Genomic DNA, 15,635 nt, shown 5'->3' on the forward strand with positions numbered 1-15,635 from the left:
TAGTCATGTTGTAAAAGAGTATGCATGGTTTTGGTATGCCCTTTGGACATAGTTCCAAATTGCTCTATGGAATCAGAACTCCATTAATGTCTCATTTTCCCCACATTCCTTCCAACATTTGTCACTTACCTTTTCTGTCCTATTAGCCAATCTAATAGGTATGAGGTAGTACCTCAGAATTGTTTTAATTTGCATTTATCCAATTAATAATGAGTTAGATCATTTTTTCTTATGGCTGTAGATAGCTTTGATTACTTCATCTGAAAACTGTTCACATCCTTTGATCATATATCAATTGGAGAATGGTTCTTATATTTATAAATTTGACTTGTTTCTCTATATGTTTGAGAAATGAGGCCTTTATCAGAGAAATTTGATTCAAATTTTTTTCAGTTACTATTGCTAGCTATATTTCCCTCCATTATACCCCCACATTTTATTCTCTCTCTCCTTTTACTCTGTACCTCTCAAAAGTGTTTTACTTCGAATTACTCCCTCCCGCAATCTGCCCTCCATTCTATCACTCTTCCCACTTCTCTTATCCATTTCCCCGTCCTACTTTCCTTTAGGGTAAGATAGATTTCTATACCCATTTGAATGTATACATTATTCTCTCTTTGAGCCAATTCTGATAAGAGTAAGGTTCACTCATTCTGTCTCACATATTTTTTCTTTCCCTTCACTGTAAAAGTTTTTCTTGCCTCTTTTATGTGAGATAATTTACCCCATTCTACCTCTCCCTTTCTCTTTCTCCCAGTACATTCCTCTCAGTCCTTAATTTTATTTTTTAGAAAGCATCCCTTAATATTCAACTCATGCCTGTGCCCTCTATCTATATATACTACTTCTAACAACCCCAATAATGAGAAAAGTCTTATGAGTTACAAATATCATCTTCCCATGTAGGGATATAAATAGTTTAACCTTATTAAGTCCCTTATGATTTTCTTTTCGTGTTTACCCTTTTATGCTTCTCTTGAGTCATATTTTAAAGTCAAATTTTCTGTTTAGCTCTGGTCTTTTCATCAAGAATGCTTGGAAGTCCTCTATCTCATTGAATGTCCATTCCCCCCTGATGGATTATATACTCAGTTTTGCTGGGTAAGTAATCCTAGCCCCTTTGCCCTCTAGAATATCAGTGTGGAAACTGCTAAATCTTGTGTTATCCTGACTGTGGCTCCATCATACTTGAATTGTTTCTTTCTGGCTGCTTGCAATATTTTCTCCTTGAACTGAGAACTCTGGAATTTGCCTATAATATTCCTGGGAGTTTCATTTTGGGATCTCTCTCAGGAGGTGATCAGTGGATTCTTTCATTTTCTATTTTACCCTCTGGTTCTAGAATATCAGGGTAGTTTTCCTTGATAATTTCTTGAAAGATGATATCTAGGCTCTTTTTTTGATCATGGCTTTTTCATGGCTTTCAGGTAGTCCAATAATTTTTAAATTATGTCTTCTGGATCTATCTTCTAGGTTAGTTGTTTTTCCAATGAGATATTTCACATTGTCTTCTATTTTTCATTGGTTTTCTTTTATTGTTTCTTGATTTCTCATAAAGTCATTAGCTTCTATTTGCTCCATTCTAATTTTTAAGGAATTATTTTCTTCAGTGAACTTTTGGACCTCTTTCCCCAATTGGCCAATTCTGCTTTTGAGGGATTCTTCTCCTCATTGTTTTTTTTGTGACTCTTTTACCATTTGGCCTATTCTATTATTAAGATGTTATTTTTTTCAGTATCTTTTTGCATTTCCTTTACCAAGTTGTTGATTTTTTATGATTTTTTTGCATCCCTCTTATTTCTCTCCCCAACTTTTCTTCTACCTCTCTTACTTTGATTTTCAAAATTCTTTTTGAGCTCTTCCATGGCCTGAGACTAATTCATATTTTTCTTTTTTTTTGCTTTTTTTGGAGGGGGAATGCAGGGAAATTGGGGTTGACATGCCCAAGGTCACATGGTTAGTAAGTATTAAGTGTCTGAGGCCGGATTTGAACTCAGGCCCTCCTGACTCCAGGGCTGGTGTTCTATTTACTGCACCACCTAGCCACCCCACCAATTTATATTTTTCTTGGGAGCTTTGGATCAAGGAGCTTTGACTTGTATTCTTGTTGAGGACCTCGGCCAGTGGGGCTCTGGCCCTGATGATTGAATAAGCCCTTCCAGCAAAAGACGCTGCTAAACAGGACCAGATCAGTTCTCCACTCCCCAGGAAGGCTCACAGGCATGGGCTTCACATGCCCATGAGAAGCTGTAGCAGCAAGCACCCCCGTGTCCCCAGGGTGTCTGCCAACACAGGTTCTTAGATGTGCTTTGATAAAGGAAAGCAACTCAAAATGGGTTAACAAGCTTATTTTAATCAGTCAAATATGTATTGTTCACCTAGTTCAGGGGAAAAAGGTCAGCACCCCGAACTTCAGAATATACAGACAGAATTATCAAGACAGAGAAACAGATCAAATAGACAGATTTCCAAACTGTCCAACCATTACATCCATACCAAATCAACATCTGGGTTTTTCAAAGCTGGGGGGCCCTAGACAACGGCTTCCCAGAATTTCATCTGATCAAATCACAGAACACTTCTCAAAGTGAGCCCCAAAACAAACCTACACATCAGGGCTTATATAGCCTTCTCCTGGCTCAGAGAATGTAACAACCTTATTGACTCACTGGCCAGTCAAGAAGTATCTACTGAAAAACAAGCCTCCCACCCCAGGCTCCAGGTGCACTTTAGCCTAGGGGCAGGGAAGATCTTTCAATTTACATTCCCATTACAATAGTAGATGTGAACTGTGGGAACCTCAAAAGGGGGGAGATTACAGAGTTGAAGGAGCAAGAAGGAGAACATGGAAGTAGCAATGGGAAAGCAAGGAGTATTCCAACTTCCCTCCTTGTGTGTGTCTAGAATTTGTAACACAACTTTATAAAGTCCAACTTGAGCACCACCTTCTCCATGAGGCCTTACACACACACACACACACACACACACACACACACACACATATGATATATCTACACTTACAATAAAAATTATCTAACGGATCCATTGATTAGCTTATGCTGCCAGTCGTCACATCAGTGACACAGAGCCAGCTATCTGGAGGTTTCATTTATGCTCAGAATGCAAGCTCATCTGCATTAAAAGTCAGAACCTTTTGGGTAAAATAGGGGACTCTCTTGGTTGATCTGAGTTACCTTGCTCCCAATAGAAGAAATTCTTCAATCTGTATTATCTAATATATCCATATATGTGAATATATCTACATCTCATATTTTTTTGTTGTTTAGTCATTTTTCAGTGCTGTCTGACTCTTTGTGACCTCTTTTGGGATTTTCTTGGCAGAGATACTGGAGTGGTTTGCCATTTCCTTCTTGAGCTTATTTTACAGATGAAAAAAAAGGAGGTAAACAGAGTTAAGTGACTAGACCAGGGTCACACAGCTAGAAAATATCTGAAACTGTATTTGAACTCAGGAAGATGAGTCTCCCTGACTCTAGGGTTGACACTCTTAACACACTACTGACATTTAGTAGAAAGGGCATCAAGCCTTGGTTATAATGTTGGGACATTTCCTTTCCCCATTAAGAAATAGAGATCAGGGGCGGCCAGGTGGTGCAGTGAGTAAAAGCACCAGCCCAGAGTCAGGAGACCTGGGATCTGTTCTGGCCTCAGATACTTAACATACACACAAAATAACTGGCCTTGTAACCTTGAGCAAGTTACTTAACCCCAATTGCCCTCCAAAAGGCAAAAAAAAAAATTAACTTGAATCAAAAATTATATCCCTTAGGCTTAAAAATATTTAAAGAGGAAGGTGGATATAATTCTATCCCACTACCCTGTCCATCTGCTGGTCCCAACCTCCTGTTTCTGCTCATGGAAGGAATTAAAAGTCTTCCATGTGGGGAAATGCTAAAGATGTAGCTAAAGATGCTAAAGCTGTATCTAAAGATGCCATACAATATGTCTCTGGGCCATCCATGACTCCCTATGATACACGCATCAGAAATGAGTGCCATCTTGTCCAGAGCAAAGTCCTGAAACAGAGGAGCTCTAGACAGCATGTACAGGGTCCGGTTGAAGCTTCTTTCTATAAAAGCCAAGTTATTGCGGCCAGAGCAAGATTTCTGGCCTTCTGGGGTTCAAGGAGCTAAGCATTAAGAAAGGTGAGAATTTATTAGAGGTTGAAAGAGAACAGTGCCCTGGACCGAATACTCCTTGTGACCAGCACCCGTGTTAGCCATGGGGGTGGGAGGTCACCCTTTTATCCTTGTGTCCCAAAGGGGGAAGGTAAGCCTTTGCTTGGTTGCTAGAGAAGGCCAGACCAGAAGAGAAAGGGAGTGAATCTCAGCAGGTCCCTGATTCTGCATGGGACTGACTGCTCAGTATGTCTTGCTCTCCCTCGCCACCTGGTGCTACAATGTGATTTTGGCAGGGAAGGCAGGCTTTGAGTCCTGATACTGGGAATCAGCAAAGGCCTCATGCAGAAGGGAGATCTGAGTCTCTCTGTCTCTTCATCTCCTCCTCCTCCTCCTGCTTCTCTGGCTTCCTTCCAGTCTGAGACCTGCCTCCAGGAGGAGCCTTTCCCCACCTTTCCTTCCTCTCTTCCCTTGGAGATTACCTCTCACTTATACTGTACATAGACTGTTTATGGATGTTGGCTTGTCGTCTCCCCATTGGAACGTGAGCTCCTTGAGGGCAGGAACCCTGCTTTTGCCTTCATTTACATGAACACACCCTACACTCCTATCATCTGTAAAATGGCCATACCAAGATACCAATCACCTCACAGGATTATTGTGGGAGACACCCATTATTCTCATGGCATTATTCATTCCCACTGACTCTAGAGACAGAGGACCTGAGTTCAAATATCAGCTCTAGATGATTATCCTATTGAGTCACTTCTCTCTGGGCTTCAGTTTCCTCATCTGGAAAATGATCAGACTAGATGGATTATGAAGTCCCTGCCAGCAGTAGAGTGATGAGAGTGATACATCAGTTGATACTATGCATGCCTCTTTTATCTATTTGTTCATTCATTCATTTGTCCTTATTTTTTGCATTTTGATTCCCAAATTCGCTCCCTTCCTCCAGTCCCCTCACCCATTAAGAAAGCAAGTAATGTGATATCAGTGATACATGTGAAGTCATGAAAAATATGTCCGTATTAGCCATGCTGCAAAAAAAGGGAAAATAAAGTACAACAATATGCTTCCATCAACACGTAGAGTTCATCAGTTCTCTCTGGCAGTGGATAGCATTTTTCATCATGAGTCCTTTGGACTTGTCTTGGAACATGGTATTGATCAGGGAGTTAAGTCATTCATAGCTGATTATCCCGACAATATTGCTGTTACTATGTACACTGTTCTGCTGGTTCTGCTCATTTCAGTTTGCATCAGTTCATGTAAGTCTTCTGGGTTTTTCTGAAACCGTTTCTTTTAGTACAGTAGTATTCCATTCTAATCATAGACCGCCACTTGTTCATACACTTGCCTCTCACGTACTGGACCTAGTTTCCTTTTCCATTAAAAATATTCAAACAATTATCAAGAATCTGGGACATCATTGATTTGGGTTTGCCCTCCAAAGGCTCAGATAACACAATCCATCTGTGTCTGCTCTAAATCTGTGATTCTCTGATTTTATTTGGAGGAACATGCCTCCCCTGCCTTCAGGGAGGTCCCTGTGTGATGGAAGAGATAGTCTCTTGATTCAGATAACACTCAATTTGCCCAAGGGAGATAGAACTCAGGAAAACAGTCATGAGATAGACAAGGATGATAAGAAACTTCTGTCCCTTTGGTAGCCCCACATTTTGTGACTTTTGCCTTCCTACTTTCAAGTTAAGAATGCTAATAAGAAGGGTAGGGATGAAGGATAACAGGAACCACCCTTTAAGGTTAGGGGAAGGAGGAAGGGTCATCTGTTCTTTGGGTAAAGGGCAGCAATTCAAGGTCCCATAGGCACTGATGGGATGCCAAGGGACCTCCCAAGTCCTAAGGGGTCCAGAAGAGTCCAGGCAGAACTGTGTCAGGCATCAATGCTAAGTGACTTTTGGCTCCTAAAATTCCTTTTTTCTTTTAGTCCTATCCCTGGCGCTTCTCGGGTCCTCTAAAGCATGCACAAAATACATTGAAATCCTCCAGATGTTACATCAGCTGTCTCAGAGTGGGGACTGGCAGACTGCATCATATCTGGCCAGAGACTGATGGAGCTGTTGCAGGGAAACCTCCTTGAGTCTGGGGTTCACACTGATTTCCTTGATAAACGGGTTACGCATGTCCTTTAGCATTTCTCCTCTTCTGCAGCTTGCGGTCAAACAGACCAACCACAACCATTACAGCACCAGAAGGGATGGCAGAGACTCTCTGCCAGAGTAGTTTTTCTTGGTTGGCATCACACCCAGGAAATAGATAAAATGATCAGTCCAACCTTTCTTTATTTCTCTCCTGGCTCCAATTCTGACTCTCTGGACTTCTGCACTAAGTTACTGTTCCTATTTCCCACTTCCCCACTTTAGTAAGTAAGTCTATAAGTAGATAGTAAAAGAGTAGCAGCAAGTAAAATTGCAAAAGGGAATCTAGAAGTCCCTTACAGCCTGTCTCATAGATAAAGGGAGCATAATGGTTCCTTGTAAACTGTCTCATAAATGAACTAAAAGTCATTTCCTGAGACTAGGTGCTAAATCAGAGAAAGTCATCCAGACTTTGGTGTAAGGGAAGGTCTTTTGGTCCTGCTAATTGCCATAGTCTGTAAGCCTCAGAGAAACTCACAATATTTTCATTAAGACCAGCAGAACACCAAACATCGGTGGTAACTTTGAGATGATGTATGTATGTTGAATAAATCAAAGAATGGCACAGATAAGAGTTGGTCTGCCCCCCACCAAAACTCCTTAAAAATGAGGCCCCAAACTCCTGCCCCCAAGTACTTCTCCATCTCTGAAGGGTCCATGCTGCCCAACTCCAATCCACGTTCCCATGCTGCTTGACTTCCTCTACTACCCATTCCTGTCCCCTGGCCATCTGCTTCTGTATACCCCTCTCCTATTGTGTGCTCTGTGCTCTATTAAAATGGGATTGAAGCATTACTCTTTGATGCCATCATGACCTTTCCTGCTCACTAGCCAAAGAACTGGGCATATGTGTCCTCACTTGACCCAGAAGGAACTACTTATGGTCCCATTCCTTTATTCTATTTATAGTTACATAAATTAATGAACAATTCAGGTGGCTTCTAAAACTTAACCAGAAAGCCTCAGGATGAATAAGGTGCAGTTAGAACTATATTACATTAACAAGCTTGCTGGAGTTTCAGTAGCCAGTACTAACTAGAGCTGGGTGTAATCTAAACCTTAATTAAGTACACCAGAGTTGTATGCAACACGGCTTTTGAACTAGGCCAACGGGGGCGGGGCTTACTTTGCTTCCACCAATGGAAGCACGCGGGTGTTCGGAGACCTGGCATTCGGAAGCAGGCCGCTAGCTGTGGACTAGACCAAGTCGCTTGGCGAGGCTGCCCAGCTCGGGTGCTTGATCCCCGCAGGTAGGCCTCGACTGCGTCCTGAAAGGGCGGAGCCCGGCCAGCCTGAGCGGAGCCGGCGGGGAGGGGGCGACATGGAGAGCAGACTGGGCCGGACCCTGTGCATCCTGACCGGGGCCTCCCGGGCCTTCAACCGCAGCCTGGCCCTGGCTCTGGCCTCGCGGATGGTCGCCGGCTCAGCGATGTTGATAAACTCCCGCAACTATGGGACCCTGCGGACGCTTTCCACCGAGCTGGGGAAGACGCGGCCGGGTCTGCAGGTGGTGTGCGTGTCCATCGACCTGAGCGGAGAGCCCGGGCTGCAGCAGCTGCTGCAGGTGTTGCCCCGGCCACCGGACATGGAGCAGCTCCTGCTCATCCTTGAAGCTGGTAACGACCTTCAGAATGGGGTAGGGGGAGGTGGCCTAGCGGACCGGGGAGGTGGAAGAGGGGGCCGGCCGGGCAGACCCCCGCTGCATCCTGAAGTTGCTGTCCACTGCCCCTTTCACTTGAGCTCTTCTGTTCCGTAAGCATGTGTTGGGCTCCTAGAACAAGAGTGGGAAGGACTTCAGTAACTGTCTAATGAAACCCAGAATTCCGGCTACACCATCCGCAAGCCGGTCTCTTCCATGGGCTTCTGGGGTACCCTGGCCACTGGAGGCCACAGCTCTGCTCCTGAGAAACTTCCCTGACCTTGAGCCTCAGTTGGCCTCCATGCAATTCTGTCCATTGTGCTCCCCACTCTGCCTGAAGGGGTCAAACAGAACCTGTCTGATCTCTAGTTCCTGGGATATCTGTCCCTTCAGAGACTTGAAGCCAGCTGTCCTGTCCACTGGGCCCCCACCTCTTGTCCAGGCAAAACAACCCTAGTTCCTTTAAGGAATCATAATGCCTTGGCCTTGTCACCTCTGAAAAGAAATGGCCCCCAAATTATAGAATTTGTAACTGCTATGAACTCTGAAAATACCAAAGAGCTCACACAGGTTATCACAACCACAGTTAAATCTAAGAAATAAAATAAAAATAAAAACAAAGAGCTAACAGTAGTTATAAACAAAAAGCTTTCTTTATTCCGTGGGAGGAAGACAACCAGACTGGTGTGCCTCTAGGAGGAGACCCGATTTAGTGAAGCCAAGCCTTGATACACATAGCAGTGGTTATACAGTGAACTGTAGCCCTGAGGATGAAGGAAAACAGGAACAATGAAACAAGTTTGATTCATAGAAGAGCTTCCTGAGTGGAACATGGTCCCTTTGGGTCCTTGTCCCAGCTCAGGGACCACCTGGAGCTGGTGTGGAAACAATTCTGGGATTTTGCTTGGGCTGAGTGTATCCAGAGGGTGAGAGCAAAGGATTGTTGTTATGCCAAGCTCAGGGCACAGCTTTCTTGCTGGGCCTTAGCTCTGGAAAACAAGGTGTCTCCTAATAGTGGGGTAGGGGGAGGTAGCCTAGCAGACCAGGGTGGGGGGGGGCAGAAAGAGAGGAGTTAAAAATAGAAAAGTGGTCTTGGCATGGGGATTCTGACAGGATGAGTATGAGATATCTAATCTACTGGTTTTTTGTTAAGTAACTAGGAACATTCTATGTACAGGATTCCTCTGATTTGCTGTGCTCTGTGCCCTTCCCTTCTCTTTCAGGAGGTGGGAAGCATGTTTTATTCCAAGTCCTCTGGAATTGCAATTGGTCATTACACTGATCAGAATTCCTAAGCCTTTCAAAGGTTTTGTTCTTTACGATATTATTGTCTTTGTATAAATAGTTCTCCTGGTTCAGGTGGCATCTGTTCATATAAGTCTTCCCAGGTTTCTCCGAAGCCCTCTATTTCACAATTTCTTGTGGCACCATAGAATTCCATCACACTTATATAACATAACTTGTTCAGCCATTTTTTGTCTTTCTTCACATCCCCAGCATTTGTGTCCCAGGCAGAAAGAACTCAGGTGTTCCTGACTCCAAGGCTCACCCTCTAAGCTCTACACCAGGAGTTCTTAACCTTTTAAGGTATCATGGGCCCTGTTGGCAATCTGGGGAAGCCTTGGACCCCTTTTCAGTATGTTTTTAAATCAATAAAATGCATTTTGATTGCCAAGGAAAACAATTCTATTGAAATGCAATGGTAAAAAATAAAGTTCAAGGATCCCTGATTAAAGATTAAAGATGGTCTACATCCAGTTTCCTTTCATGGGAAAGCCACTGAATCATCAAAAGTAGACTTCCTGTCCATTTTCAGACTCTGGAAGCAAATCTTAAGCACAGGGCTCCTGGCCAGGCTTTGTGGGATTCCTGAGGGTTTGTTTGTTCGTTTGTTTGTTTGTTTGTTTTTTAAGGTACCATAGGTGATGTGTCTAAAAAGGTTGTGGACTTTACTGACCTAGCAGAAGTCAATCACTACTGGGCTGTGAATGTGACCTCCACTCTTTGCCTGACTGCGAGGATCCTCAGCGCCTTTCCCTCCAGCCCCAACCTGAAAAGAACTGTGGTCAACATCTCCTCCTCCTGTGCTGTGAAACCCACCAAGTTATGGAGCCTTTACTGCACTGCCAAGGCTGCCCGAAGCATGCTGTTCAGAGTCTTGGCAGAGGAAGAACCCAGTGTGCGGGTGCTGAGCTATGCCCCAGGTAGGAGGGCATGTAGCCATCTCTCTGCTGCCAGTCTGGCTCTCTCTGGGCCCCCAGGAGCCTGCTGTTCCTTCTTCCACCCCCAGAGAAGAATTCCCTTTACATCCATGATACCCTGTGGCCAAGCCCTTCTTGCAGAAAGTATTGATCAAGGAACTTTGAAGAATATAGTTTGGGTGGAGAGACTCTTGGAAATGGTTTGGAGGATGAGACTAGTGACGTTAATGAAAACATCCCCTTGCCCACTTGCACTGTCCCCCTCATAGAAACAGCCTCTCCCCCTCCCCAGCACATTATCTAATCACTACCAGACACCTTCTCCTCCCTCTTATTATAGGGTCATAGACTGAGAGTTGGAAGGGACCTCAGAAGCCTTTGAGTCCAACCCTTTCTTTTTTCGGAGGAGTATACTGAGGCATAGAGTGGTTATGAGACTTGCCCAGGATCACACTGCTAGTTAATTGTCTGAGACAGGATTTGAACCCAGATCTTTTGGACTCTTAAGCCCAGTGCCCTTGCCATTAGGAATTTCTGCCTCTCCTTGGTGAGTAAGGTCTTATGTCTCCATAGCTGCCTGTTTCCCTGTGCTAAAAAAAATTTCCCCAAATATTTATTGAGTACCTACTGTGGGCAGTAGCAATCATTAGGGCACCATACTGTGTGCTGTCCCACAGGAGCTGTGCTAGGCAGTTGCTAGTACCCCATTGCCTAGGGGAAGGAGGGAAGACCCCCCAAGAATTGGAAAGCATACCCTTAGTACTAATGATGACTAATAATCAATAGTGAGCATTTTTATATCCCTTCAAGGTTTGCAAAGTGCCCTCACCCATATCATCTCATTTGATCATCAGGAAGAATGTGGAAGGTAGAGGAAATTGAGGCTGAGAGAGGTTGAGTTATTGTTTAGGCCAGGAGTGGGGAACCTGCAGCCTTAATACTACATATGGTCTTCTGGGTCCTTTTGACTGAATCCAAATTGTATTAGAACAAATCCTTTTATTAATGCACTTCTATTCATGTTTCATCTTTTCATTTTATTTTAAAAGTAGATGTATTTGAGATACCAAAGAATAAAATAAATTTCAACAAAATAATCCTCCCAGATTGACTGGCACAATTAAAACATTCAGTAAGCCATAAGAGCTAAATTGACAGCTGCTGTGCTCACTATTTAGTTCTAACTTCCCCTCCCTGACTGGTGCCACTACTGTACGAGGCTGGTTGGCTATAGGGGTTGAGTATAGCACTCTGTTATCAGCTTTTGACAAAGGTGCACTGTTTCTGTTCGAAGTGGAATTTGTGAGTTGCATAGCTCAACCGTATTTTTTAATTCTGTCTGCTTAACAGCTCAGCATGTTAAAGAAGATCAAGAGAACACTGAAGGAAGAAAACAGATTTTTTAATGAGGATTGGGAATTGCAATATTATCTTTTTTTCTGCTAAAGATCAGATGATTTGCTTGCTTTGTGGTACTTCCATATCAACATTAAAGAAATTCGATGCTCATCAGCATTATAACACTCATAAGAACCACAAATATTTTAAATTAGTGGGAAAGGTACAAAAGGTTGTATTGCAAAAATTAAAAGGCGAAAAGCAAAGGAAATTCTTTCAAGCAGCAATAAGACCTGCAAATAATGGCACTGAAGCAACTTAAAAAGTAGCTCATATACTTGGGGGGAAAAGGGAAGCCATTCAATGATGTATGAAATTGTAAAAAAAAAAAAAATGCATTGTCGAAGTTGTAGGATGCTTAGACCTTGATAATGTTTCAAAGTATAAACAACTGCCTCTTTCAAGGAGAACCATAACTGATCAGCAGTGTGAATTGCCTTCAACTTAATAGAACAACTTCATGCAATACTTCAAAAGGAAAATATTTGTTATTTAATCATTTTGGATGAGTCAACTGATTCTACTGACTTAGTGTAGATTTTATATTTCATTTGGGTCATAAGAGAAGATTTTCTTTGATACATAGAGTTACCTGCTTTGGATACTCTTATGAACAGGACATGGGGAATAAATATCTTCAACAACTTTCAAGATGAATATTGTGAAGTTGGACTGAATTTGGTAAATTTAATGAGTATATGTACAGATGATGCACCTTATTAACAGACCCAGATACTATAATTTCATTTTGTCTTGCATCAGCAAAATTTCTGTGCTAAAGCTACTATTTTTAGTGACACTTTGCAACAAGGTGTAAGTATTGTTGACCATATTCATGCAAATGTGATATGACATCATTAGTTTCATAACATGCTAAAGTTGAATGATGTGGTATTCAGTGTGGATTTTCTGTATCATTCTAAAGTGCATTGGCTATCACAGGGACAGGTATTAGCCAAAATTTTATCTCTGCAAGGATAGATAGTTAAATTTTATGAAGAACAGAATCAGTGATGTGAGTCATTTAAATTCTATAGGAATACTGCATTTGTGTGATATCATGTCAAATCAAAATGACTTGGATATTTTTTTGTAAGGTAAAACTAAGTCTATCTATGATATATGGCAAAAAAATCCAAGCATTAAAAAAAGCTATCTTTTTTTCAAAACACTTCTTCACAAGGAAATTTCAGATGAACATTAAAAATATAGGAATCATTTGAAGAATACACAATTGTAACAGACCTATCAATTGGAGAATACAATGAAAGGTTTGCTGACTTTGGGAATCATGACACCACACTCAAGCATTTCAGCCTCACCTAGTTGATATCACCAACATACCTAAAGAACTACAGATGGAATTGATTGAGCTTCCAGTAGATGACATTTAAAGCCATTATTTGATGCTAAGAAAGATCCAAATGAAATATGGAAAAATTCAGTAGAATACCCACCCCTTCACCAATGTGCCTGAAAAATGCTTTCTTGCTTTTCAACCACTTATTGCTGTGAATCTACATTCTCCTACCTAAATCAAATCAAGATGCTCTTAAGGTCACAAATGACTGATACCCCATCTAGAGGATGAGCTGAAACTGCATACTTCTATGCTGTAACCAAATATTCAAATGCTTTCCAACAAAAAAAAATAGAGCAAAGCCATTAAAAGATTATCTAACTTTAAAATCAACTAATAGTTTTCATTAAAAAAAATTTAAGTAGATAGTAGTTAGGTTTTTACAAAATAATGTACATTTTACAGTATACCTAATTGAAGTTTCTTGAATGTGGTCTTATTTGTTTATAGCTAACTATTAATGCATCCTTCCAACATGAAAAGTTCCCCATCCTGGGTCTAGCTTCACTCAGGCAGTTAAGTGTCTGAGGTAGTGATGGTACTCACATTTTCCTGATCCCAAGGCTAGCCCTCTCTTCACTTCCCCATCTAGCTGTATAAGTGGAGAGGTATCTGGGGTTCAGATGCTTAGTTCTATTCCAGTCCTTTTTGATCATGGTCTTCTTATCCACCCCCACATAGTTATGAGCCTCATCTAGAAGCCGTTGCTAGATCTTTGTTCTTTCCTCTGTTCCCTCAGGCCCTCTGGACACAGAAATAAATCAGGGATCTCCACAGAAAAACAAGGAATTGGAGCAGAAGCCAAGTCTGAGCAAGTCTAGGGTCATCCAATCCCTGGTGGACTGGTCTGTCTACGCCCAGAAGCTCCTGGACCTGCTGGAGGCGGATACCTTTGAGTCAGGGGCCCACATTGATTTCTTTGATGAGTAGGACTAGCTACCCTCCACTACCTGGGATCCACCCCACTTTCCCCTGACACCCTGTCCCCACCCTTTGCTCTTCACAAATGCCTGGTGAAGGATACACCCAGACTGGGGTCAGGGGAGGGGTGGTGTAGGACAGTGAAGAGATCCTTGGATTGGGAGGCAGAAGACCTGCCTGCCCCATGTCAGCCAGGTCATAATGGGCAGGGTTGAGATTTTAAGCAAATCCTTAGATTCACCATCTAGGGCTCTCCACTCTGCCATGAAGTGCCTGCCTTCCTCCATTCCCTTTGATTTCTTATTTGGCTTCCACTGGGACTGATTCCACATATATCATCAGCGTTTCTGTATGTTACCAACTGAGGGAGTTGTGGGAATTGAGTCAGCCACACTTTTTCCATCTTATGACAATTCTGGAGCTAGCTCAGTTCCCTTTCTATTTAAGTATGGGTCTATTCCAATTTCTTTGTTGTGAGAAAACTTTATTCAATTATGGGAATTGAGAGAAAACAATTTATTACATCTTTAGAACTTTGCTCTGTGTAACTAGGAGCCTGGACCACCTCTACTTGTTTTTTCAGACCCTTAACTCAGGACGTGGGCTATGGGGAGCAGAAACCCAGTCATATCTGAAGACTGATGCAAGGAGTGTTCTCACAATGATACCTTTCAAGACACCCAGATATCTTATCTGAAAACTGGTCCCATATACGTCAGTCAGTTACTATTTCCTTGTTCCTTTACTGAATATAGTCACTTGGGTGGAGTGAGACACCTCTTTTTCTGATTTCAGGGAATTTCATCTGTTCACTCTCCCCGCTTCCAATTCAAAGTCACTAATCTTTCCTCCATTTAGAAATCAAATAACCTAGTTTTCTATTCTGGTTAATTGTTTTCTTTTAATTAATTGGTTTAATTTGTTTAATTATTTTTAATGCATAAAAATCTGTTTCCCCCTATTTCAAGGTCCAGTGCAAGCTGAGGAGGCCTGGTCCCAAATTGTTATGCAATTGGCATGCACTGTTTAATAAATCAATATGCTCAGAAACTCGACCTTGGTTTTCTGTTATTTCATGTTTAACCTGCCAGTTTTTGGCAAGTCAAGCTAGATCAAGTCAGGACTCTGACCTGTAAGACCACAATCATTCAGAAAACATCCTCAGAATACTCTGGCTAATCTTTCACAAAAGGATTTATTTTTCTGTGGAAGACTGTCTGCAGGGATTGTACTGACCTCAGTTCTGAATTCTTCCAAGCTAAGGTTAAGGCTTGCCCTCAAACTGCTGGGAAAGTTTAACCCTGCCCTGAAGGCTGATAAAGGATTGCTCCCTTTAAGGAGAGGATAGATTGCAATAATAGTAAAATAGTAAAGGATTCTTCCTTGGATAAAATTTCTTTTGGTGTGAGTCCAGGGAAGAGCGTGCTGTCATATGGACACTCTCTTAAGGAATTTTTTGTTATCCTGGATAACTAAAAGAGATCTTAAATTATATTAAAATATATAAAAATCCAAATGGATCCCCAAATTGACGTGAAGAAGGGACTTTTAATTATGAAAGAGATAAGGAGGCTAGTATGTGTTTGGGTTATCATTTTGTCTGTGTTTTTGTTTCTTTGTAAAGTGCAGAAAAAAAAAATCTTTGTCTTGTGTGGTGTTTAGTAGGTGACACAGTGAATAGAATACTGGCCCTGGAGTCAGGAAGACTCATCTTCCCAAACTGAAATCTGGCCTCAGACACTTCCTAGCTGTGTGACCCAGGGCAAGTCACTTCATCTTGTTTGCCTCTGTTTTCTCATCTATAAAATGAATTGG

At 42.1% G+C, this 15,635-nt stretch overlaps 1 protein-coding gene across 1 annotated transcript; it reads left to right on the plus strand.

The window, feature by feature from the left end:
• The first annotated feature begins 7,230 nt into the window (after positions 1-7,230).
• LOC138146150 (sepiapterin reductase-like) lies at positions 7,231-14,861 on the plus strand. Its single transcript, XM_069067865.1, has 3 exons — positions 7,231-7,917; positions 9,854-10,144; positions 13,639-14,861. The coding sequence occupies exons 1-3, from the start codon at positions 7,623-7,625 to the stop codon at positions 13,827-13,829; spliced, it is 777 nt and encodes a 258-aa protein (XP_068923966.1). The 5' UTR covers positions 7,231-7,622; the 3' UTR covers positions 13,830-14,861.
• Positions 14,862-15,635: the final 774 nt, after the last annotated feature.

The sequence above is a fragment of the Petaurus breviceps genome, unplaced genomic scaffold, assembly GCF_028583685.1.
Source record: "Petaurus breviceps papuanus isolate PSGF00001 unplaced genomic scaffold, PetGlider_PUasm1.0 139, whole genome shotgun sequence".
Classification (NCBI taxonomy): Eukaryota; Metazoa; Chordata; class Mammalia; order Diprotodontia; family Petauridae; genus Petaurus; species Petaurus breviceps.